Below are 26786 nucleotides of genomic sequence, written 5' to 3' on the forward strand. Positions count from 1 at the left end.
TCCTCGAGTCCCTCAAGGGATGGTGGGCTGCGCCCACTGCAACTAAGGTTGAACACGGCACCTTGAGCTAACACTGAGCTGCCGCTGAGCTCCCGGATGGCTCAGTTGGTTGGAGTGCGTCCTCTCAACCACAAGGTTGCCGGTTCGACTCCCACAAGAGATAGTGGGCTGTGCCCACTGCAACTAGCAACGGCAACTGGACCTGGAGCTGAGCTGCGCCCTCCACAACTAAGACTGAAAGGACAACAACTTGAAGCTGAACGGCATTCTCCACAACTAAGATTGAAAGGACAACAACTTGACTTGGAAAAATGTCCTGGAAGTACACACTGTTCCCAAATAAAGTCCTGTTCCCCTTCCCCAGTAAAATCTTTAAAAAAAAAAAAGATATTCATGAAGAGTTCTGGAGATTGGTTGCACAACGTGAATGTACTTGTGACTTAACTGCACAGTTGAAAGTGGTTAAGATGGTAAATTTTATGTTATGTGCGTTTAACCGCAATTAAAAATTTTAAGATATTCATGGACCAGTTAGAGAATGTGAACACTGACTATATATTAGATGGCATTATTGGTTTTCAAAGTGTGATAATGATACGAACAGAGTCTGAATCTCTGTGATACCAACAGATCCATTTACAGATGAAATGACATGCCTGGGATTCGCTTTACAATAATCCAGAAGGGATGGGGACGTGGGGAGATGAAGATAAACCAAAATTGACCACATCTGTTGAAGCTGGGCACATAAGGCTTCATTATGCCATTCATGCCATTCTCTCTCTTCTTTTGGGTGTGTCTGAAAATATCCATGATCAAAAAAAGAACAGAAGAAAAGAAAAAAGGAAAAACTCACGCCCCTCCATCATGCCGTTTTTCTTCCCAGTACTCACCCCTGCTGGCCATATCAGAACCTTGTCTGCTGTGTCTCCCCTGGATGGGGGTGCTGAGGGAGCAGGGCTGTGTCTCCTTCACAGCTGTATTCCCAGGGCCTGGAGCAGTGCGTGCGTATCACCCAGCTCACAGCTGTGGGCCCAGGTTGGTGTGGCCTCTTCAGCTTGAGCTCTGAACAACTGTCAACGTACAGCTGTCTCAACCCCAGTTCTGACCTTTGAGGGCTGTGGGTGTCTCTCAGAGGCAAACCACTCACCTAGGAAGATGTGGGTGCTGTAGTGCACAAAAGGACTTGCCGCAGGTCAGGGAGAGGCAGTGGGGGGACAGGGCAGTGTCTGGACGGAAGCCCCCCTGCCCCAATGCCCGCCCCCGAGAGTGGCCCAATCCCATATGGACATAATTGTACCAGTCACTGCTTTTGGAGCCTCCAAATACCGAGCCTGGCTGGAGCCAGGGTCACAGGTCACCGAGGGAGGCCAGGCCCAGCAGGCATGGCCTACCCAGGGGCCCAGGAGCCAACTTCCGGAGAAAGGCGGCAGGTGAGGAGCTCGATTCCATCCACCCTCAAAGCCCTCAGCTTGGTTCCCACCTGGCACAGGTGAGATGATCACCCTTCCATGTGTGCACTGAGCCTTTCCAGTTGGCACTGCTGGGTACAGGGCATGACCCCAGGAGGTTCCATGACCTGCAGGGACCCTGGAAACTGGGACAGTGAGTGAACTGAGTACCACCATCAGAGCGCTGGAGCAGGATGGGAGGATGCTGAGAATTTGTCATTTTGAATTACCTTCCCAGTCTCCCACCTGAGTCCACGGCCACCCTGCCTCATGAACCGATGGGTGCCTGGACTGTCACAGAAAGATGTCACGGTTTTCCGAAAGCTGAAACAGGCCATGTAGTGCAGGAGACAGCTCTGGAGTCAGGCAGACTTGGGCTTGGCCTCCCTCTCTCTGCTCCTTTACCAGCTCTGGAATGGCAGGCAAGTCACCTGGTTCATCTCACGGTCTCAGTTTCCTCACCCATATAAAGGGCACAATGTGGGGTGACCCACAGTGGAGACCAGGGCTGGTGTCCTGTCTGAATTCTGCAGTTCCTAGCAGAACTTGCCCATGGGGCCTCCATTCATATTTGTGGAATTTGAGCCCACGGGGTGGTCAGCCCAGCCCCACCCCCACTCCTTGCTACTCCTATTTCCCAGGCCTCCTAGGTGTGGGGTCCCAGTCTGAGACATCGACATTGGTTTTGGGGAGGCCAAAAGGCCTGCTCTGCTTCCTTCTCTGGAGGCTGGTACATTCTGTAAGGAATGGTGTTCCTCTTAGGGGAGGACTGAGCAGATTCGCTGTAAAGGCTCTGGGCTGAAGCAGCTAGTTCTAGGGAGGTGGGAAAATAGGCACACCAGGGTGCAGCAGAGCCACCTTACCTGTCACCACACCTGCTTGTGCTGCCTTGGGGAGGTCAGTTGGGTGCCCCTTTCCCAGCAGATCCGGTGGGGGACACACAGCAAGGCTGCAATCCCATCAGAAATGCTTTCCTATCTCAGCCTCCCATCCTTCTACCACACCTCAGGGGTGTGCAGGGCTTCATAGCTTACAAAGGGCCCTGAATGCCAGCAGTGTGGGTGGAAGTGGAGGTGACAAGGTTGACTACCGCATTTTATGCACAAGAGGAAATCAGATTGGAGGAGCTGCAGAGCCTGGGCCGGACCAGTGATACAACTGGGAGCCGAAAGGGGGCCCAGCCAGTGTCCCCGCCCCTTCCCAAACACACTCTTACACATTCCAGTTTCTCTTCAATGAGGGAAGGAGCTGCTTCTTCGCTTGTCCTCAGACTGGCTTTGCCCACAGAGCTATTACTGCCATCCAAAAAGATCTCCTCAACCTGGTCCCCAAGGAGGGTAACTGGGAGGGAAAGGAGGTGGCCAGCTTCAGAGTGCAAAGGAGTACTGGGGACTAGGGGCATGGCCGTCAGGAGCCAGGGACAGTGGCGCCCTCCTCCCCCACCCCTTCACTCTAAGTCATGGTTGGGTCTCAGCATCACACCTGGATAGCGTTGCCACTACCAGCCCTGGAGCGGGGGAAACACTGATATTTAAATGTATGGGAAGCTTTGCTGGTGGTTCCAGGATGGTGGCTCTGGTCCAGGTGGGGGACCTCAAGCCATCAGTCAAATCCGTTCAGAAACTTCCTTCTGCACTCCGGGTGGAGTCATGCCCTTGCCTCCACACTCTCCACCTCTCCCTGGAAGCCCAGAGGTACCCAGCAGCAGCTCCCAGCCACACACACTCATATAGTCCCTAGGGTCCTGGCCGAGGCTGGGCAGATCCGTGCAGCCAGGATGTGGGGCTGAAGGCACAGAACGCCACCCCTAGTCACTGTGGCAGCCACCCTGTCCAGAGAACAGCACTCCAGGGACCAGCTTGCACTGAAAAATGTCGCAGAGGAATACACACCAAGAGGGCACTTGACAAACATTTATTGAGCACCTACTATGTGCCAGGCCCTATGCAGGGCTCTAGGAAAACAAAGTCACTGCGACCTAATCCCTGCCCGGAAGGAGCTCACAGTCTAGTGGGTTAAATCATCAATCATATTAACAGCAGTGCAGGTGCATTTAGCGTCACGATTTTACAACGAGCTTGTATATACGTTTTCTCAATTGTGAACATCCAGCAACACAGCCACGTTGTTTAAAAGCACATCGGCATAAATGTAAACACAGTCACACGATTGAAAGGACAGACAGAAATCACCCGCAATAATTCATATTTGTGTTTCAGAGCCAGCTTTTCCGCATTTACTCCTTTGTATTAGGGAGGATACGAGTTTTCCCAATCTGCAGAAATGGTAGTAGACATGGAGGAGTTCCATGGCCCGCCTGATCACACTGGTGGAAGCGCCCTAGACACACACGGGATCCTGAATCTTTGCCCACGGCTTTCTCTCCACTGCATACGTCTTCTAACCTCCCCTGGACAAGGGCCCCACATATCCTTGGAGATCAACTGAGTCAGATGGAGAAAAAGGACCATGTCCCATGAGTCAACCACACTGAGAGATCACTCACACACCCCTGGTTTGGCCCATGCTGGCCCACGAGTGACATCAGCTCTGATAAGCACACAACGCAGCACCCTCGGGCCCAGATCCTTCCTGACTTAGAGATGAGCTTTCCTGGATGGTCTCAAAGCCTGGCTGAGTCAGTGTCATACGGGAACCACTGACCTCAAGTCCCAGCGGTGCCCCTCTCGCTGAAAGCTCAGCACCTATCAGGAGCAGGTGCCAAGGAGGGACTGTCCTAGTTGTCCCACTTGCCCCTGGATTCTAAAAGGGACAGTGGGGTTTGGGGTCACTGTTCCCTGTGTCCCTCTTCAGAGCTCCATATCACCAAAGGGGAAAAACAAATGCCACAACGTTCTGGCCTGTGATGGTTAGTTTAGGAGAGTCAGGGATTTGGGGAAGAGACCCAAAGCGGGCCCTCTCCTGGTCTGGGACATGGGGAAACCAGGCTGAGGATCGGGTTTCATTAAGCCAAGGAGAGGGGGGAACAGAGCTGCAAGGCTGAAGGCAGGGCTGCATTTAGGACCCCGTGCCCACCTCCCCGTCTGGGGCAGGCGTCAGGAGGCATCTCTCTCAGGGCCGGCCACACCGCTCCACTTTAGAAAGGCCAAGTTAAGTCTCAGCTCTAGGGTATAAGCGACTTTGGGCGCCCCCACCGTGGCCCCTCTTTGACAGTGGTCTCTCAAGTGAGTCAGAAAGTACAGTATGTTAAAGAATAGGTGTTTCTGACCCCATTTCCAGGGCAAGGGAAGAAGGGAGCCAGGGGCTCCTCTGTGACTGACACCAAGTCAACCCTTGTCTTCTAGCCCAACAAAGCACTGCCCTGGCCCTGCTCCACCTTCTGGGGCAGGGGGTTAAGTACGTGGGGGGCTTTCTGGCTCCCACCAAGACAACTTTTTAGCCTTCCTGTCAAGGTTGTTCCAGGAGGCCAGATATCCTGCTAGCAAACCCCTTCCCCCAATGATGGCCCAGACGGAACTCTCTTAATAAAAAAAAATAATTTATTGTCAACAAAGGAGATATATACAACGAGGAATAGGAGAAAGGAGAATGGGAGTGAATGGAGCCCTCAGACGGGCTGCTTGGGCCTCCTGCAGGGACAGAGCGGGAAGAGGTAATGGAGGCCTCCTGGTTTAGGAGCCTGAAGGGGGGGGGAGGAGAGGCGACCCCCGAGGTAGTGGGACTCGGTTCAAACCCCGTGATGACCACCTCTTGTGTAAGGCACTGTGCCAAGGGAGAATGGTGGGGGGTGAAGAGAGGGTGGGAGGAGGCAGGGGACAGAGAGGTCTGGGTCAGCAGAAGGATCGGGGTAGGTGTTCTCCACAAGCCCAATGCCCCACCCACGACAGCCTCAGCCACCCTCGCCCACCTTGCCAGGCAGACATTTTCCAGTGCCGTCAACTAACAGCAGACGCTGCCCCCTTCCTCTCCTCCATCCTGCCTCGGCACCTGGTTTTACTCTCCATCAAGTGGCAGAGGTGGCAGCTCCCAGTGAGAAGCCAAAAGGGGCTGCTGCCTCCCCTCCCCCCGCCCCAGGAAAGCAAGAACCTACACAGCACTCCCTGCCTCTGGCTGTCCCCCCACAGTGGTGTTGGATTCCGACAGAACCGCGGGCCAGTCTGGGGTGTCACCTGCTCCCATACCCTTGGTGCCCTGGGGATGCTTGGACCAGTCTTGCAGGAGGCTGACTGCCGGGGGTTCCTCCATCCGCACGCGGATAACCTGGAGATCCAGCGTCCCTCGAAGGCCCGGCGGGGGAGCTGGGCAGGAACGGGAGCAGAGAGCAGAGTCAGGGCCCTGCAGAAAGCCCACTAGCAGGGCGTTCCCTGTAGGTCTCTGCAAACCACACCCCCATTTCCAGAGCCCAGGGCCTGGTTTAAGGGGAGGCCCAAGGAGAGTGGGAGGCTCCAGTCTTGGCGGACCCCAGGACCACTACCAACCAGAAAGCAAGGTCACCTCTCAGATACAAGCCGACAGTCCACGATGCCTTCCTCCCGCGCATGTACTTTGGCACATGGATGCTAATGTGGTCCTCTTCCCCCAACTCTGTCTGACCTTAGGCTGGCTCCTGTTCATCCCAAACTTACTGGACATCCTGGCCTGACAGGTTGTGCCCTGTATGGGCAGAGGTGACGGATGGGTGGGGAACGAGACCTGGCTTTGCCCACCACAGAGCTCCTGAGTGAATGTACAAGGTAGGAAAGAGCCGGAGACGGAGAGACCTGGCTCGGCACCCGGCTTTCAGCCTGGACAAGCGCTTCATCTCCTGAGAGTCAGTGACTACCACCCAGGAACCAGATGCCACCTCAGCAGGGGCACAAGACACTCAGCAGGGGCAAACTGGGCCTCGAGGTAGGAAAAAGTGGAGCGCTGACAGCCACTGCGCCGCTACCACAATGCCCGCTGACACGGGCACCTCCGACTTACTTTACATTGAGGAGCAAACCAGAAAATGGAGACTGCAATGCTGCAATCCTGTACTGAGAAGGTTTGTGGTTTTCTTCTAGATTTTGGAGACCCAGTGATTTCAAACGTGGCAGAGAAAACGGGTATAATTTTGCTGTAGATTTGGTAGGGTTTAAATGACCGCAAAGCTGCCACCAAGGGTTGCACAACTGAACAAATTCTGCTTTGTATTTGAAGCTGGTTCGTCTCCCTGACAAACTGTAAGTTCCTTGAGGGCCGGCTGACTCACTCCCATTTGCTCCTTAATTCCACCATAACTTATGGGGCCACTACACAGTGCCCAACCCTATTCCAGTCGCTAGAGCACACTGAGTGGCCTTCTTGGAATTTATGTTCCAGTGGTGACAGCCAATCCACGGAATAAACAAAAGACACAAGATGATATATATGGACAGAAGCCAAGGAAAAACACATGCCAGGGAAGGGGACAGGCAGGGTCTCATGGAGCTGACAAGTGAACAAAGATGGACAGGAAGTGAGGCATCAGCTACTCGAAGAGCTGGGGGAACAGCATTTCAGGTGGAAGGAAGAGCAAGTGCAGGCGCCTGGTGGAGCCCGTCTGCTGCCGTTGGAACAAACAGCAAGGCCAGTAGCTGCCCAGAGCGAGCAGCTCGGGGCAAGAGGCAAAGATCCTGGGGTGACAATCATGTCACCACGAGGACTCTGGTTTTTATCTGGAGAGTGACGGGAACAGCATGGAAGGGCTATGAGAAGAGCAGGGACAGGATATGACTTGGGTTTTCAATAGGGACACTGGCTGCTGTATGAGACCAGACCATGGCGGGCAACGATCAGAAGCCAGAGACTAGTTGGAAGGCAGTTACAGGAAGCAGGCAAGAGACAGCGTGGGCTAGGGTAGCAGCCATGGAGGTGGCGACAGGAGAGTGAATTCTGAGCACATCTGGAGATGAAGCTAACAGATGTGCTGATCGACTGCTGGGAGGTCTGAGAAAGACAAGAGGATGACACCGAGGGTTTGACCCAGGCAAACTGAAGAATGGGGTGGCTAATTTCCTGGGAAAGGGGAGATTGGGGAGGAGTAGAATGGCTGGGAGTGAGGGAAGGAGACTGTGGGTTCCTTGGGTATGCTGAGTTTGAGAGCTTTTAGACAACCAAGCAGAGATGTCACATGGGCAACTGGAAGAGTCTGGAACCGAGGGAGAAGTCTGGGCTGGAGGCTCAAGGCAGGAGTTGTGAGCACAAGAATGGTGCTTAAAGCTGTGATTGTGGGCGGAGTCACTCAGGGAGTGAGGACAGACCCTGACCCATGGTTGGGATATTCATTCATTCATTCACTGAATACCTACAGGGGCAGCATCTATTCTGTGCCGGGCACTGGGCCAACACAATAAACAAAAAAGGCAAACACCCTGACCTGAAGGGGCTTACATTCCAGAAAGGGGAAGAAAGACAATAGGCTCCAACTTGGGGAACTGTGAATGAACAAGCAAGAGAAACAGGGCAGCCAGTGAGGCGGGAGGAAAACCAGGCAAGTTGCTGCCAAGATATTAAGGGCAAAAAGTTCCTCCGGGAAGGAGGGGTGGGTTCATGGTTACTGCCAGGTCAGAAAAGATGAGAACTGAGCACTGGATGTAATTTTATGGAAGTCAATGGTGACCTTGCCAAAAAAGGAATTCTAGTGTGTGTGTGGGGTGAGGATGAGTTTGACTAAAGTGCTTCCAAAGAGACTGGAGGCATTTGGTATAGAAAGTGTTGCCCAGCTTTGCTGAGGTTTAGGGACAAATGGGACAGTGGCTAGGGAGGGATGAGGGGCCAAGAATGGAGAAATAACAGGTTTGTTTAGGCTACTGGGCAAGATGCAGGAGAGAAAAACTGATGTGGTGTGATAGGCAACTGACAACTGGGGAGCGGGGATGGGCTCTAGTGATGGGTCTAGAAGGGCTGGCCTTTGCAGTTCAGTTACAGCAGCAGGAGTGACAGCAGAGGATATGGCTGGATGCTGGAGGGAGGGTAGGAGCAGGTGGATGTGCTTCTTGGCACTGTGGGCAGGGTGTGTACGTGGGCACAGTGAAAACCCACATAGGCTGCTGCTTACTGGTGAGGGGCTGAGCGAGGCACCTGACCCCCCCGAGGCTCAGTGTCCTGTTCTGTAAAACGGAAATCATAATACTTTACATGACGGCTGTGTGAACTTAAGGAGATAACACATTAAGAGAGTCCAGAACATAGTAAAAGCTAAGTTAGAGAACACAAAACAATGGAATTACGTGCCAATCCTTGGCAGCAAGGAAGGGAAGGGTGACGGTGGGGTAGAGAGGGAAGGGGAGCAACACGAGAACCAGGCCTGAGACATAGAGATGTCCTTTCAGAAACTGTGAGGGAGGCCGGCCCGGTGGTTCAGGCGGTTGGAGCTCCGTGCTCCTAACGCTGAACGCTGCCGGTCTGATTCCCACATGGGCAGTGGGCTCTCAACCACAAGGTTGCCTGTTCGATTCCTCGACTCCCACAAGGGATGGTGGGCTGCGCCCCCTGCAACTAACAGCAACTGGACCTGGAGCTGAGCTGCGCCCTCCACAACTAAGACTGAAACGACAATAATTTGACTTGGAAAAAGACCTGGAAGTGCACACTGTTCCCCAATCAAGTCCTGTTCCCCTTCCCCAATAAAATCTTAAAAAAAGAAAGAAAGAAACTGGGAGGGATCAGAGCCCCAGGGCCACAGGACCAAGCCGGGAGGACTCGATCATGCTTAGTCCCGTCAGCACCCAAGCCCAGAACTGCTTCCCTCCTCACCCACCCATTCCACGTTTGTGCACGTGTGTGTACATGTGTACACCTTCTCCAGAGGCAGGGGTTGAGTCCAGTTCTTTTGTTTCTCATTAAGGCTTGTCTCCGAGCAACTCTGGAAATGTCACCACCAGAATGACAGGTGAAGGCAGTCACCACCCACTCATCTGTCAATAAACCTTTACTAAGGACTTTCTTTGTGCCAGGCACTGTTCTAGGTGCTGAGAATACAGCAGTGAACAACAGACCTTGCTTCTTATGAAGCTCACACGCTCTTGCACACATACACACACTCTTTCCTCAGCCTGGGAACACACTGGGTCTGGCCAAGGGATCCTAAGCCAGATCTCTAGGTCCTACTCCAATTAATCACCAGCAAGACAAGATGCTGTTTTCTCAACTACTTGTGAGTGGGCCCCCAGGGTCACCTTCTCTGCTGGCCTGGGCACCCTTCCCACCTTCATCCTGCAAGGTCCTTGGGAAGTTCCAGAAAGTCACATCCATCAGCTCCACTGACCAGACCGCAGTGAACTTCTCCAATTTCTAAATCCTCGATTTTTAAACTTTTTAAAGTGGTAGGATCTTTACTCAAATCAAGTCTTCAAATAAAACACCTCAAAGTAGAGACACTCTGGTTGAAGCTTCACAGGTTTCTGAGACATCTGTCCAAGCTTTGGGATCTTGACACAGTCTGAAACCACCGGTGTGGAGCCTTTGCTCTGCAGAGCCAGTGTGGGTGCCCCACAATTCTCTATCTGCTGCAATGTCTCCGACCTGTACCCCCAGACAGACTATGAGCTTCTTGGGAACAAAGGCTGCCTCACTCATGTCATTTCCCAGAGTGCTTTGCTCGGGGCTGGGCTGTAGGAACACTTGCTGCTGCACCATTTAGTGTCTTCTATGGCTTCTGGGCCATGTCCAACCTCCATAGATCCTGCCACTGCTGAGAATACCTGTCAGTCCCTTCCATCTCTCTCACGTTACTCAATCAGCTTGTGGAACCCCAAAGTCTCAGGCTTTGTCCACTCACCCCAAAGCAACCTGAGAGCTTGGTTCCCTTCTCAGCTACTCACCACTCCAGATAGGTGGAGTTTGGGCACAGGGTACCCCAGGTCTCAAAATGAAGGCTCCCTTCCGAGAATGAACCCAGAAGACCCACTGAACAGTGGAAGAGGTCAGCCATTGAGAGCAGCGATCCATCGAAGAGAATGAGGAGATTCGGAAACGCTCAAGTCCAAGCAGAGCCCAGTCTCAGGGAGGCAGAACTGGAATGTGACTCAAGCTGAAACTTGAGACAGTTAAAAACGTGATCTACGCGAAGGGAGGAGGCCTGCCTCGAGATCAGAAAAAGCGGAGCCCATGTTGGTAAAAAAAGAAAAATAAACGAAAGGGCACGTATGCATGCACACACACAGCTTGTGAAAGGGCTGAAGGATACCAAGCAAACAAACTGCCAACAGTGGTCACCGCTGGTGCATGATACGGGCTGGAGAAGCGGCAACACTTGCGTTTTTCTTTTGCGTGTGATCTTTCTCAGGCTCTAATTCCAAATGCACATTTCAGACAAGAGGAGACAAAGGCACGCTCTGTGTCACTCATTCACTCCTCCAAGAACCATTTCCTGAGCCCAAGATGCTGCGAGTAGAGCCTGGCATGGCGAGAGAAGAACTGAGCTCAGCCTCAGCCCTGCTGGAACACCTAGTCTCATCGGAATTCTGCCACTGCTTGGCTGCGGGACAGTGGTAGGCCCCCCAAAGATGTCCACATCCTAATCCCAGGACCTGTGAATGTGGTCTGCTCCACCACAAGGGGTTAAGGCTACAGATGGAATTAATGGTACCAATCAGCTGACTTTAAAATAAAAGATTCTTCTGGATGATCTGGGTGTGCTCAGTGTAATCACCAGGATCCTTACGTCGGGGAAGAGGGAGGCAGACGAGTCACACCAAAGATGGCAGCCTGAGAAAGACTCTGCCGGCCACTGTGTACTTTGAAGACGGGAGAGCACGAGGCAAGCAATGTGGGCGGCCTCTAGAAGCCGGAAAAGGTAAGAAAACAGACTTCCTCCTAGAGCCTCCGTAAGAAATGTGGCCCTGCTGACACCTTGATTTCAGCCAGTGAGATCCATTCCATATTTTTGGTCTCCAGAATTGAAAAATAATATATTTGTGTTGTTGTAAGTCACTAAGTTTGTGGTAACTTGTGCCAGCAGCCATAGGAAAAGAATACAAGCACCATGGGGAAGAAGGAACTATCTCTCTGAGGGTCTCCATCTGGAAAAGGTATTTTTATAAGGACCAAATGAACTGCACCTAAAAGTTCCTTAAAATCGGCAGGACATGCCACAAACACATGCTTGCTGCTCTCATCAAGCAGCTCACTGAGCTGTTTTCCCCACAGAGGTGTCTGCTAAGTGTTCACTACTGGTCTAGTGTCCTGTTAAGAGTCCCATTTTGGCCCCTGCTCCACCAGGGCAAGGTGGGCACCTCTCAGGCTCCAGATGGAATCAACCTAAGTGTGGTGATGGGTGGCAAGCTTTGGGGAGCACTGGCCTAGCCCAAGCTAATGACCATTCCAGGACACCCTCACGGAGCTCTCAGAAAAGCCCCTCTGCCTCGCCAGCCTCCATCCTCCAAGTGCGCCTGCCCCTGGCCCCATCTCCCAGAGGACCCGAGCATCAACCACCTCTATCCTGAGCTCTGCTGCAGCAGCCTCAAGAAGGACAGAGCCCCTGCCTGCCCGCCTCGTTGTCCCCTCTCAGGAGCTCACCTGGAGAGGGGCTTTCCAGCTGAGGAAGGCCTCCTTCGGCTGCTCTCCCTTCTTTGGGCACGACCTTGCTGTCTGAGGTTCTGAGCTGGGTGTGGGAGAAAAGCTGGAGGACGAAGCCGGGAGGGAAGCTGCCGTCAGTGAAGTGACGGACTTCAGTGGGAGCTGCAAAAGTCTCTGTGGGTGAGTCAGGTGACGGAGGGTCTGGAAGGGGGGACAGAATGGAACCGTGAGTCCGGGATGCTGGGCAGCCTAACACCACTGAGGCCAGAATCCACAGGCCTCAGCCCGAGGCCTCAGGTGAGGTGCTGGTGCCCTCGGCATGGGCCCTGCCACCTGCTCACCCCCCGGGCCTCCCCTTCACCTGGGTCTGGGTCCGGATCCAGGTCCAGATTTTTGGTCATGGTTCTGCCTCTTTTCTTTCTGACTGGCTCTTCCCCAGAGGGCTCCTTCCATCTCTGACCACGGGGCTTCTTATTTACTTGCTCTGTGACAGGGGTAGCTGCAAAAAGAAAAGGCCTCATACCTTTCTAAGGGGACATGCCAGAACCCCAGAACCTCAGGACTGCTGAAGCCACCTGCCCAGCAGCCTCTGCCCGCCAGAACACAGGCATGTTTCCCCGCCCCCAGCGCAGCCTCACTAGCTCCCCAGGACTGACCAGGAAGGTCGAGGGGGCGGAGTCCCCGGGGCCGGCTTCTCCTCGGCAGGGATGGGTTATCCTCAGAGTCGAGGAGCACGACAATCTCTGCGGGCGTTCTGGCCCGGTCTGGGGCGGAGGCAGGGTCTACATCCACATCCTGGCCCGAGTCTGAAGGGGGCAAACGCCCCATGAGTTTCAGGTGCTCCCACAGGTTCGACTCTGCCCCGCCCACCCCACGCCCACCTACCTGAGTTGAGTGGGGACGGCTGCTCAGCTCTGATGTCTTGCAAAAGGGCCACCCCCTCGCTCCAGGCCTCCAGGATGTTGCTCTTCTCAGAAGGGCTCAGGTCCAGGGTGTGCGGGTGCTGCTCCAGGATGTGCGCGCGCGCCGTGTCCGCAGAGGGGGACCGGATCTCGGCCCCACACACCATGCACAGTGCCCGCCCACTGCCTCCTGGGCTGTTCCCCACCAGGAACTCCTGCTCCCAAGACATCTGCTGCTTGGGCTCCTCGCAGCCATCACTGCCTGCCTCCAGCAGGCTGGGCCGAGGCAATGGGGTCTTCTCCTGTTGGGCCACTATTGAGAGAGAAGTGGGGGCAGTGTTATGAACAAAGGTACCCATGGCCAGTAACGCTTACAACACAAGTCCCCAAACTTGGTGGTATGGTGTTAGAGGAGGAGCATTCCCATTGTTAAAAAAAAAAAAAGAAGTCACTTTAAAATAGAGCCGAAGCTGCCATCTGAGAGGAACTGCCTTGCTCATCTTATACCTCAAACCTTCGGAATGTTAAAAGGGCAAAATAACCTTTGGACTGGGCCTAAAGCAACACTGTGTCCTAAAGAACTGTTTGCATGGATAACAAGAAAGCAGATGTTATGACTATCAGCCTGAAATTTTTAAAAAAATTCATCATTTAGCTTATCTGCACCAACAGAAATGCCTTCCTTCTATTGATGTAATTGTTCCCCTTCCCTTTCTCATAAATACCTCTTGCCTTTGTCTCCTAAGAAGAACATCATTTGGGTTTCTGCCTGAATCAGTGATTCCCGAATAACTGATCTCAAATAAATGCTTGTTGCTTCAAGCATTTATCAATGCTTCTCACTTTGCATTTATCAATGCTTCTCACTTTGGCAATTTTACGTTAACACTACCCGCAGTCTTTTCCTCCCTTCCCCTGGAGCCCGTGAGGTGCTCGTGACAGAAAACAGCCTATGTATATGTGCCTTGGTCTCCTGCTAGAGCACCTCCATACCTCCTTTCAATCTAGTCTCAGACCACAGGTCCACATGTGTTTCCAAAAGGTTACGATAGTCTTGCATGTCTTTAGCCTTGGCGCGTCTGCCCAGACCCTCAATCCATCTGGCAAATTCCTCCACTTCCCTCATGGTCCTCCTAAAACCCTCACCCCCTTGGAAGTCTTCCTAATCTCCCACCCCTGGCACTTGATTAAATCCATATCTAGGGCCAGCCGGGTGGCTCAGGCGGTTAGAGCTCCATGCTCCTAACTCCAAAGGCTGCCGGTTCGATTCCCACACGGGCCAGTGGGCTCTCAACCACAAGGTTGTCGGTTCGATTCCTTGAGTCCCGCAAGGGATAGTGGGCTGCGCCCCCTGCAACTAAGATTGAACACAGGCACCTTCAGCTGAGCTGCCTCCCAGATGGCTCAGTTGGTTGGAGTGCATCCTCTCAACCACAAGGTTGCTGGTTCGACTCCCGCAAGGGATGGTGGGCTGTGCCCCCTGCAACTAACAATGGCACCTGGACCTGGAGCTGAGCTGCGCCCTCCACAACTAAGACTGAAAGGACAACAACTTGAAGCTGAATGGCACCCTCCACAGCTAAGATTGAAAGGACAACAACTTGACTTGGAAAAAAGTCCTGGAAGTACACACTGTTCCCCAATAAAGTCCTGTTCCCTTCCCCCCCCCAAAAAAAATCCATATCTGACTTCCAGGCCACAGCACACTTTCTTGAGGACAAAGACGGTTAAATTTTATCATCATGTTGTCCCCATGGGGTCTGGCACATAGGAGAGGAGATGCTCAGTGAGCCTCTGATCCGATCAGTGAATGACTTCACCTGTTGAGGCCCCTTCAGAAGGCTACCCCATCCCGTCAAAATTAGCCTTACACAGTGGCCGTGACCTCATCCCTTACACAGTGCACATGGACCCTAGCTGCCAGGGCAGAAATTCTTTGCAGCTCAGCAAAGGCAGGCAGCTCAGTGCTTGTGCAGAGGGCTTACAATACCTCATGGCTACACCTCTCTCCCACCAGAGAGGATAGGACAAAATACAAATATGAAAGGCCCTAACACCTGAGGACTGTATGGAAGAGATAGCATTTGAAATACATATGAAAATTGGCTTTGGACTCAGATGATCCATGTCCAAAGCTGCGTTGTACTTATGCCCCATGTTACCGTGGGCAAGAACCTTGATCCCCGAACTGCAACCAGGCTTTTTTCCCCATCACTCTCCAAGACAGCTCTCGTCAAGGTAACCAATGCTAAACTCAGTGTTCAGTTCTTAAATCTCATCTTTTTTTTTTTTAAAAAAAGATTTTATTGGGAAAGGGGAACAGGACTTTATTGGGGAGCACTGTGTACTTCCAGGACTTGTTTCCAAGTCAAGTTGTTGTCCTTTCAACCTTAGTTGTAGAGGATGCTGTCCAGTTGACATTGCTAGTTGCAGGGGGCACAGCCCACCACCCCTTGCAGGAGTCGAGGACTCGAACTGGCAACCTTGTGGTTGAGAGCCCACTGGCCCATGTGGGAATCGAACCGGCAGCCTTCGGAGTTAGGAGCATGGAGCTCCAACCACCTGAGCCACCTGGCCGGCCCCTTAAACCTCATCTTTTGACTGATCACTTTTTCTATCTTGATTTCTGTCACTTAGCTTCCAAGTTACCACCTTCTGTTGGGTCTTCTGTTGGGTCTTTTTTTCAGTCACCGATGCTGTTTCATTTCCTTCCCTCATCATCTCTTCCCAGGTGCTTACACAACTCCCTCACCTTTTCTAGGGTGTTGCTAAAGAACTCTCTTCTTACCAAGGCCTTCACCATCACCCTATAGAAAGCTGGCATCCGCCCCTCCACCCAGCACCCCACTCCCCTTCACTGCTTCATTTCCTCCACAGCATACCTCACCACCTAACACAGTATGTGCTATATTTGTTCCTTGTGTCTCCCCACTACACTGTAGGCTCCATGACAGCATAGATTTTTCATCCTTCACACTTGTATCTCCAGCACCAAGAACAGTGCTCCACATGTAGTGGCTCAGAAATGTCTAACGAGGGCCTGACTCCATCTCCAACCTGGAATCACTGGAGCGTGCCACAACTCTGTCCTTGGACCCCTTCTCTGTTTAGCCTCTTCCTCTGTTGGTCTTGTCCCATTGCCTGCTTGCTGACAACTCGCGTATTTATACCTCCAGCCATGCTCTCCATAAGTCTAACTTCCTATCTGACGACTCCACTAAAATGTGTCACAGGCACCTCAAACTTGCCATGTTGTACCCTGAACTCCCAATCTCCCCCCAAGCCTGCATCCCAGGCCTCCCTCCTCAATAAGTGGGAAGACCGTCCTTCCAGTTGCTCAGGCTGAAACCTTGAATTCATCCTTTCTCTCTCCCACCCAAATCTTCAAGAAGCTTCTTGCTTCAGGATCTTTGTACTTATGATTCTGTCTAAAATGCTTTTTGTCCGATCACCTATAAGGTTCACTCCTGTAGTTCGAGTCTGCTCACATTTCACCTTTTTAGAGAAGCCTTTCCTGACCAGTCGATATTCCAAATAAGACTCATTCTACTCTTCTCCTTACTTTGCTTTACTGTTCTCCAAACCGCTTATCGTCACCTGACATACTATACATTTATTTGGCTGCCTTTAGTCATATGTAGTCATATATATATATGTATGTATATACATATATATATGTATATATACGTATATACATATATATATATACGTATATATATATTCCAAACGGGCAGTTTCATCTTTGTTTATAGCCATTAGTGTGCCCAGCCTAAAACAGGGCCTGGAATACAGTAAGTATCCACTAACTATTATAGCTTCTCTGGACTTCTAATTCCTCATCCCTAACAGTGGGGAAGAAGACCGCTCTTACAGGTTGTTGAAAGGCCTGAGACAGCTAGCGTCCAGCACTCAATAAATATCAGCAGAAGTAGGCACAGAATCCCTCTGTTGGACTGAAAGCTCAGAGAAGGGTGGTGCCTTGATTTCCCTCACTCGTTTTTGTAAACCGTCTGATTCGAAAAGAGTGAGCAGCAGTGTAGACAGATATGTTGGTCCACTGAGGTAAAATGAACAGCTTTCCTTTCGACCTCTGTTGGTTACTTTCCCTCCAAAGAGAAGAGGAATCTGGCAATGAAAGATACGTGCATTTTCAGGACTATCAAGTCTTCCATTAAGGTGGCCCTGTGCTTCCTTAAGGTTTGCAAGATTCTGAGGACTGAAGAAACTGGTCCAAGGGGAAGGGAAAGTGAGCGTTCCCAGACCATTCCTCAAATCCCCTCCCAAGGCCAGTCCCATTCTAGGGTGGCTGAGGGTCCCCCTACAAGCACTTCTTTTCCGAAACTGGGTGCCGTAAGCAATCCCATTCACCCCTGAAGATTCTGACACCTGTGGCTTGTGCAAGCCAAAGGCCCGGGAATGGAAGAGGGGCATGAAAGCTTTACGCCCGGGGCGAGGGTGGGAGAGGGGCCTTAAAACCTCCTCTTGGCAGGAGGCAGCGGCGCCTGCCTCCACCCTCGGGGACCGCTCCGGACACCAGGCTGCAGCGCTCAGCCTGGGGCCTGGAGGCCTTGCCGCCCCTCGGCCTACAGCACAGCCTGGCCCCTGGGCCTGCCTCATCAGGACAGAGACGACGGCCACCGACACCCGGCGTTGCCCGGGATCCCACCGCCCAGGAGAGGGGACGCTCGGGCACCGGAAGATCCGGAGAGCGCCGGGCGTGGATCGAAGGCTCCAGACCCTGGGCGGGGGCGGGGGAGGGGGAATTCAGGGAGGCCTGAGATTCCAAACCCGAGTGGGGGCGGAGCAAGAGCGCGCCCGGGCCCAGACCGTAAGGGGAAGGGGGGCGCCGGGCACCAGACTCGAGGTGGGGAGGGGGTGCCCGGGCCCCTGACGGGGGCTGGGGGGGAGCCCGAGGCCGTGACGCGGAAGTGGGGTCCCCTCCCATCCTCACCTCTGAGCATCGGCTCGGGCCGCGGAATTACCGCCACCACCATGGCCTCCTCCTCGTCCTCCCCTTCCTCGCATTTGAGCGTCACTTCGAAGCAGTCCAGCGCGGCGCCCTCGGCCTTCAGGGCCATGGTGCGGCCGGCGGGTGTTTGGATGACCGGACGCTGGAGGACGAGCGCGCAGGCCTGGGCGCGCACTCGGCGGCCGCTCCCGCCCGCAGCCCCCTCCCCGTTGCCGGCCGCCCCGCGTTAGCCGGGCCTGCGACGGGCGCGTCCGGACCCCGAGCGGGGAGGGCTTAATCCGGGGCCCCAGCCCCCCGCTGCTCCCTTTTATGGAGGCTCATTGTCGGCGCCCGCCCGGCCGGCCCGCCGCGGACCCGCCTCTGAACCCGGCAGGGCCAATCGCACGCGGCTCCGCCCGGTGCACGCGGCTCCGTTAGAATCCCAGGACCCGCGGGGCGGCGGGAAGGGCCGAGCTGGCTCCCGGCTGCCCTCCAGCGTGGAGGAGGGGATCGCGGGCCAGCGATGGGGGACCCCAGACTCCTCCAGGCGAGGTCACCCTGGGCCGAGCCCAGTGGGTCGAGTCCGTAGAGATGCCAGTCGGGCATATTTTGGTGGCATGAAGAGCTTTGGATTGGGGTCGCTTTGGCCTTTTCCTGACCAAGCCTTCCTCCGCCAGAAGATGCCCTGGGCGGGATGGGGCGGTAGCGGGGAGCCGTGAGGAAGTGGAAACGGTCTTGGCGTGGGAAGAGTGGAGACGGAATAACTGCCGATTTTCCAGCTCTGGGATCTTGGACACGTTATGTTTTCTTAGACTACTTCATTCCTTCTTTGAAAAAACATCGGGGAGCATTCTGGACAAGGGCATGCAAAGATGAAGAGTGGAGTGGAGGGTGGGCACAAGCAACCTACCCCTAATGTTTATGATTTCCAGGTTTTAAACGTGAGTGCAGAGATTCTGATTCTTCCTAAAGTTACACAGAAATCCTTGAGGGCTCGAAGACCAGAGTCCAGTTGCCATGACACTGATGCATTACAATTCTACTGCGGCTGAGCTTTTGCCTTTGTGACACAGCGAGCATCACCCTCTGTTGTAGAAGCCCTCCTGAGAGTTCAGTTGAGAAAATGTCGGACACGGAAAATCCATCTTAACATGATACTGGATCAGTAGTCACTGAATGATGGACAGTCATGTGCCATATACAGTGGTCCCATAATGGTCCCATTAGACAGTAGTCCCATAATGGTCCCATAAGATTAGTGCTTTCTGAAAAGAGTGACACCTCAAGAAGAACCTCAGGCAGGCCCTTCAGGAAGTATTCCAGAAGAAGTCATTGTCATAGGAGATGGCAACTACTGGCCTGTTATTGCCGTTGAAGACCTTATTGTGGGACGAGGCGCCCAGGGAGAAGACGGTGATATTGATCCTGGCCCTGTGTAGGCCTAGGTTAATGTGTGTCTGTGTCCTATTTTTAACAAGTTTAAAAAGTAAAAAAGAAAAATTTTAAATAGGGGAAAAAGCTTATAGAAGAAGGATATAAAGAAAAATATCATTGAAAAAATATCTTTGTACAGCTGGCCAATGTGGTTGTGTTTTAAACTAAGTGTTATTACAAAAGAGAAAAGCTAAAAAATTTAAAAGTTTATAAAGCAAAAAAGCTACAGTAAGCTAAGGTTAATTTAATATTAAAGAAAGTAAAAATATATTTTTAATAAACTTAGTGTAGCCTAAGTGTACAGTGTTTATAAAGTCTCCAGTAGTTTACAGTAAGCTCCTGGGCCTTCACATCGACTCACCTTTACCCACTGACTCACCCAGAACAACTTCCAGTCCTGCAAGCTCCATTCATAGTAAGTGCCCTATACAGATGGTCCCATTTTTCATCCTTTATACCGTATACTGCTGTTAGCATGTTCTACGTTTAGATACACCAATACTTATCATTGTGTTACAACTGCCTACTGTACTTAGTGCAAGAATGTGTCATACAGGTTAGTAGCCCGGGAGCAGTAGGCTATCCCATAAGCCCAGGGGTGTTGCAGGCGGTACCGCCTCGGTCTGTGTAAGTGCGCCCGCTCTGTGATGTTCGCACGATGACGAGATCACCTACCATTGAATTCCTTAGAATGTACAGGTTTGGATGGAACTTACGACAACACAGAGCAGGACGTTGAGGCTTAAAGGGTTAAATTACTTGAGCAAGGTAATACAGCAGGAATCCTATTTCATCAAATCTAGGATGAACATTTCCCCTCACATTTGAACAGCTTCGAAAGGGGGATTGTTTCTTTATGGACATCAATGTGAAGTTTTAGGAATATCAAGAAGTGTAAGATGGCCCTTCTGATATTCAGACAGTGCAAATTGTAATTTATAAGAAGTACATATTTGGTCAAAATATAATCTTCATTTGTATGTGGTCTTTGTCATTCCTGACTCCCAGCTCTCAAAACCCTTGGAATTTCCTAAGAGTTGCAACTGATAAATGTGTCTTTTGTGATGTGAATGAGGTGACTTTTGGACCCCACCCTAGGGTGAGGACTGGTTGCCAGTGGGAGGCAACCAGGTGGTTAGAGGATTGGAACTTCCATTCTCACTCTCTGATTTTCCCGGAGGGCAGAGGGGCTTGAGGTTGAAACAATTGCCAATAACCAATGATTCAGTCAATCGTGGACTATGTAATGAACCCTCCATTAAAACCCAAAAAAAACAGCTCATCAGCCCTTTATCGGAGAACTTCCCTGTTGGGGAACCAGAACACTTCCAATTGGCACTGTGCAGGATCCCAAGCTCCATGAGCACAGAAGTTCCTTTGGGACCTCACCCTGTGTATCGCTTCATCTGGCTGTTGATGTATGTCTTTTGTAATAAATCAGTAATCTAGTAAGTAAAATGGGTTTTCTTGAGTTCTGTGAGCCATTCTAGCAAATTAACCGAACCCAAGGAGGGGATCGTGGGAACCTCTGTTTTACAGCTCATTGGTCAGAAGTACAGGTAACAACTTTCGATTAGTATCCTGAAGTGGAGAGGGTCATTGGAACCTCCAATTTGTAGCCCAACTGGCATCTTCTGAGACTGCGCCTTTTACCTGTGGAATCTGATTCTATCTCTGGATAGATAGTGTCAGAAGTGAGTTCAATTCTCATACACCCTGCTTCTTGGCATGGGGAAGCCAACACATGTACACACACTGGAGTCGGGTCTGGGAAGGATCCCATACAGACATGATGTCCCCAGCAGAACATAAACCATGCTTGGAATTTGGCGTCGATAAGGCTACTTCAGGACCACAGAAATGACTTCACCTTTCTCAGTGGTTGCTGCTGCTTTACCAAAGATCTCTCTAGCCCTGCTTGAATCCTGCCTTCTAAATAAACATTATAAAGATACCCAGTCTCTGAATTGCTCCCGCTGCTTGACAGTATTCAATCCCAAACTGGTCTCCGCTGGCCTAATGCCTCCATGGAATCATGGAATGAAAGCCCAGCTTTAAGCAGATACATGAAGGTTAGCTTAGGGTACATCCTCCTTTACTGCAGCGAGTTAAACACACCTTACTTTTTTTGACTATAGGTTTGTTTCTGGTGGTCTTTGACCAGAAAGACCTTTGGCAGCCGTAACCAGTTTCTTTTGCTAACGTTTTCATTTTTATTTATATGCAGAGTGATGTGTAATAATAAATCTATGTCAAAATATCAGTCTAACAGAGCTCTTTTAATAACCATAAAACACAATTCCAAAAGCTAGGCAATCACTGAGTCAGAATTTGGCAGCATTTTTTTCTTAAAAATAAAATATAATGGTTCATCTTGCAATCTGTGATGTGCTAGATTTAATGAAATGCGGTTAGTTGCAAAAAGGAGGACTCAACTCCGGTTCTGTCTGTCCTGTCCTTGATCTTTCCACTATAGCACCGCGCTGCCTCTTACTGAGCTTTAAGTAGTTGTTAAATGAATGAAAGGATAGATATTACTAGCTCCAGTATATATGCAAAGAAACCGAATTTGAGAGAAACAGGTCATTTGAGATCAAAGGACTAGAAGTCACAGAGCAATTCTGTCCCTCTGAGAGGTGGGGCTCATCCATCACACCTGCTGCTGAGTGACCTCTCTGTGCCCAGCATCTGAAGGGGACTCCAGACTGTCTTAGACGGACTTATTATGAATTCCCATCCACTGGCTACATAGTGCTAAATGAGTACTTGTGGAAGGAATTGGAATCTTAATTACTGAGATAGCCCCATGTGGAGGGAAGAGGGGACAGATTTACCAGACAAGTATGTCTGTAACTCAACAAAACAAATTTGGCCTTGAAATATGAGATTCCTAAAACAGGAAGGATGGACTGGAGATAGGAGTGGTGGGATGAATTACCTCTGTTTCAGCAATCAGTTGCTCGAGGCCACTCTCCATAATGTCCCCTGGGTTGGAGGCCCAAGCTGGGATGAAACATTTCCTTTCGGTACACCTTTTACTACAGGAGGCATCTTAGGGGCCTCAAGTGATGAGACAGGATGGGGAGTGGGCTGCTGCAGGAAATAAGGCTAGACAAAGCTCGAAATGAGAAGGCTGTTTGAAGCCTAAGTATGGGAGGGTGTCGCTTCACTCCTAACTTACTTGGCATTTTGTAGTGGTCTACATAAGCCATAATAAATACATGGCCATGCAATTTAGCTCAGTAATCCTATTAACGAGTCACCTGAAAATCATCCACAAGAAGAAAAATAACGACCTAACAAAGATGTCATAGTAGTGTTCACTGCTTGAACTATTCATTCCCTAAAACGTAGTAGACTCTGACTCCTGGAGGAAATTGTATTCAGTTAAATGTAGTCAGGGGTCCCCTTCTCTTAGCTCTTGAGTCAGCGGGAACACCTCTGTTACGAAACTCAGCACAGCATGCCGTAATTGCCTGTTCTCATATCCCACACTTTGGGGATTTTGTTCAAACAAAACAGGATTTATTGGCTTATGGAATTCAAGGAAGGGCTGACTGTCCGGGGAAGGGCAGGGACACAGGCAGGCTTTAGAAACAATGGGACTTAGGATGCTGATGCCACCAGGCCATTCCTTCCACCCTGTTCTCTGCCTCCTTTTGTACATCAGCCGTATTCCCTCCTTTTAGATGGCCTTTTTCCATATAGCAGGAGATGTGGCCACTATTTCCCATAGACTAGTGTCTAGCTCTGTAAATTTCAAACCTTGTCTCTCTTCCACTGCCCACATGTGCCTCTGGTGCGGCCCCTGGTGCTCAGAACGCACATTAGCCTACAGTTGGGCAGTTACCTTGAGTTTCATCTCTAATCACAGCCTTCCTCTTCTCACCAGAAGCAGGAGACACAGATGGGCATTTTATAGACATGATGGGATGTGAAAATACAAAACACAATGTCCACAAAACACTGTCAATATAGTACACCGTAGAGTATTGGTTATTTCCCCTCGTGCTCGCTGGGCTGTCTGGGCTGCGGTTCACTGCCGCTGCCCAGCATCATGACGGAGTATCGTACCACATACCTCTGGCCCAGGGGAAAAAAATCAAAATTCAAAAAAATTCAAAAATTTCTACGGAATGTATTTCACTTTCGCACTGTCAAGTCAAAGCATCCTAGATTCTACTCCCCCGCACCCCCCAGCTCCATTACCTGGAGACTTCAGTGTCTCTCATTGGGCAGTGACTATTTTCCCAACACACTGACTTTGGGCTTGGCAATGTGACTTATGCTGGCCAATGGAATTGCGAGCAGCCATGAAGTAATCCATATCCTAGCTGAGGCTTCACGCATATTCGCAGAGTGTGGCTTGGCTTCCTCCAACAACAGCCTGAGAAGAGCACACCCCAGGGGAATGCTGCCTCTTCAGGCTGGGTCCTAGAATCAGAGACAGACGAGTCCAGCTGAGCCCAGCTGGCCCAGTAGTGGCACAGTTGACCCACAGACCTGTGAGCAAGAAATAAATGTTTGCTTTTATAAACGACTACGTTTCAGGGTTGTGCTTATATGGCACTGCCACAGCAAAAATCTAACACTCCAGACCATGCATTTTCCCCTCAACCCCCTTGTTCCTTTTTTGAAAAAAATTTTATATGGATGAGGGTGACATTAGGGGTACTAAGCCTCCTGGTTTGCCTGAGTGATAGGGGGGTTTCCTGAGATGTGAGACTTTCAGGTGTTCAAACATAGCCCTATTGAGATATAGTTTACATTCCATACAATTCACTCATTTAAAGTATACAATTCAGGGGCAGCCGGATGGCTCAGTTGGTTAGAGTGCAAGCTCTTAGCAACAGGGTTGCCGGTTCAATTCCCACATGGGCCAGTGAGCTGCGCCTTCCACAACTAGATTGAACACAACCAGCTGCCGCTGAACTTCCGGAGGGACAGCCGGATGGCTCAGCTGGTTAGAGTGCGAGCTCTCAACAACAAGGTTGCCGGTTCAATTCCCTCCATGGGGTGGATGGTGGAAATGCGCCTGCTGTGCCCCCTGCAACTAAAGATTGAAAACGGCAACTGGACTTGGAGCTGAGCTGTGCCCTCCACAACTAGATTGAAGGACAATGACTTGACTTGGAGCTGATGGGCCCTGGAAAGAGCACACTGTTCCCCAACATTCCCCAACAAAAATTAAAAAAAATAATAAGAATGTGTATAATTCAATGGTTTTTAGTAAATTCATTGAGTTGCACAACCATCACTACAACTTAATTTTAGAACATTTTCATCCTTCCTAAAAGAAACCCCATACCCATTAGCAGTCATTCCCCATTGTCCCTGCCACCCCATGGCAACCACTAATCTTTCTGTCTGTATAAATTTACATATTCTGGATATTTCATATAAATGGAATCATACTGTATGGCCTTTTGTGACTGGTTCTCTTAATTAGCATGTTTCCTACGTTCATTCTTGTTGTAACATGTATCAGTACTTCCTTTTTTTTTATTGCTGTTGTATGTGTCTACCACATTTTTATCCATTCATCAGTGATGGACATTTGGGTTGTTTCCACCTTTTGGCTACTGCGAATAGTGCTGCTATGAACCTTTATATGTACAAGTCTTTGTTTGGACATCTGTTTTGAATTATTTAGGGTACATGCCTCGGAGTGGAATTGCTGAGTGATATCATAATTCTATGTTTAACTTATTGAGGAACCTCCAAACTGTTTTCCACAGCTGCTGCATGGCACATTCCTACCAGCAGTGTAAGAACGATCCAATTTCTCCCCATCCTTGCCAATACTTGTTATTGTTCTTCTTTTATAGTATAGCCATCCTAGTGGGGGCACAGAGGTATATCATAGAGGTTTTGATTTGCATTTTCCTAATGACTAATGATGTTGAACATCTTTTCATGTGCTTTTTGCCATTTGTACATCTTCTTTGGAAAAACTGCTATTCAAATTCTTTGCTCATTTTTTTCCCTCATTTTTAAATTAGGTGTTTAGTCTTTGTATCATGGAATTGTAAGAGTTCATTATATATTCTGGATACTTATCCCCTATAAGGTGAGTTAATATTTTTTTCTATTCTGTGGGTTGTCTTTTTACTCTCTTAATGGTGTCATTTGCAGCATAAAAGTTTTAAATTTTGATGTAGTCCAATTTAGCTATTTTTCTTTGGTCATTTGTGCTTTTGGTGGTATATCTACCAAGCTCCTTGTTCATGGCAGACATCTTTACGCAGTAATGGCATTCTTTCTCACTGAAGCTGGACTCCACCTACCTTAAAATTTTCCTCAACACTGTTCTATAGACATTGCAGTTGTTAAAAGCCCAAGTTCTGGAGACAAACTGTGTAGGTTCAGATCCCCACTAGTGCTACCCCTTAACAGTGGTGTTTTCTTTGCCTCACGGTCACTTACCAGACAAGGAAATGTTGGGTGTAGGTGAGAAAAATTGTGAATGGGAAGAGAGGAGGAAGATAATGAATATAGCTTATTCCATGAATCCTCTTGGAATGCACTTGACTTAATGGAGGGTCTCAGCCGATCTGAGAGTTCCAGAAATGGACTGTACAGGAAACCTGTGCATTACTTTGAATCCTCTCAGCCGTATATGTTTTTCAGGCCACTGCTGCCATAACTAATTCTATAGGCTTTGTCAACTTTGTGTAAGGTACAATCTGATTATACCTTGCTCATACCTTGTGCCTCTTGCTTCATGCTCTGGGGCTTCTCTGACATGTTAGCATGGGACACTTGTGGGAACCTACCCAGCACTAACACACGTGCGTCCTAGAAGTGGGTGGAATGATGCCTAAGGGGCCATCATTGACCAACCGGGACAGAAGCTAATGAATAAATGCTTATGTATTTTGTCCCCCATGTTGTTTCCCCGAAGGATACCAAAAGAAGGGGTGAAGGATGCTGAATAGGTATACCAACTGCTGTCCACTTTTTCTACTAAATCAGAATCTATAGAACGATTCTAGGAATCTATACCTGTAACAAGTCCTATAGGTTATTCCTATGCACACAAAACATTTGCAAAACACTGATTTAGGGCATTTTCAGAAGGAATTTCCATTATAAGAGGAGCAGAGATTACGATTCTGGCTCACTTAAACATCCCCTTGATTCATAGAAAAGTGCTGTATGATTTGGGCCTTCTCTTCATCTCCATCTTCATGAATGCTCTGTCTCTTCTGACTCGGTTCTCTGGTCCTCAGGGTCACCCTGCATGTGTACATGAACTTCCTTCGTAGTCTCTAAGCAGGACAACTTCTCTCTTAAGGAAGATTCCACCCCTTTCTGGGTTCCTTCCTGCATCCTGCTGTCTAAAGCTGGGTCCTGGGCTTCAGCTGGAAGGACACTGATGTTCACTTCCTGCCAGCCCAGCAAGCTCTGGGTGATGAATGGCCTCACGGATGAGGGTGGTAGACCCACCAATGTGAACTCAGTTGGAAGACTGAACGTTGCAGGGCGTGCTGGTTCCCTTATTAGGTTTCTTTTCAAGTAAGCACATCTTTCAAAAACCGCGAAAAAGCTTCTGGAAGCAATAAGGAC

The 26786-nt window shown here is 50.3% G+C and overlaps 1 protein-coding gene across 3 annotated transcripts; it reads right to left on the reverse strand.

Moving 5' to 3' along the window:
* Nucleotides 1-3349: 3349 nt before the first annotated feature.
* Nucleotides 3350-18149, reverse strand: SPINDOC (spindlin interactor and repressor of chromatin binding). 3 transcript variants are annotated; one of them, XM_081064500.1, is made up of 6 exons: nucleotides 17787-18149; nucleotides 12819-13148; nucleotides 12590-12739; nucleotides 12295-12432; nucleotides 11934-12134; nucleotides 3350-5710 (listed from the first exon to the last, which is right to left on the reverse strand). In XM_081064500.1, exons 1-6 carry the CDS (start codon nucleotides 17911-17913, stop codon nucleotides 5499-5501), a joined length of 1158 nt encoding a protein of 385 aa, XP_080920626.1. In that variant the 5' UTR covers nucleotides 17914-18149; the 3' UTR covers nucleotides 3350-5498. The 3 variants fall into 3 exon arrangements, with proteins under 3 accessions (XP_080920626.1, XP_080920628.1, XP_080920627.1); XM_081064502.1 differs by lacking the exon at nucleotides 3350-5710 and adding an exon at nucleotides 10354-10452; XM_081064501.1 differs by lacking the exon at nucleotides 3350-5710 and adding an exon at nucleotides 10358-10812.
* Nucleotides 18150-26786: the final 8637 nt, after the last annotated feature.

Source organism: Rhinolophus hipposideros, assembly GCF_964194185.1.
Source record: "Rhinolophus hipposideros genome assembly, chromosome: 10".
In the NCBI taxonomy this organism is placed as follows: Eukaryota; Metazoa; Chordata; class Mammalia; order Chiroptera; family Rhinolophidae; genus Rhinolophus; species Rhinolophus hipposideros.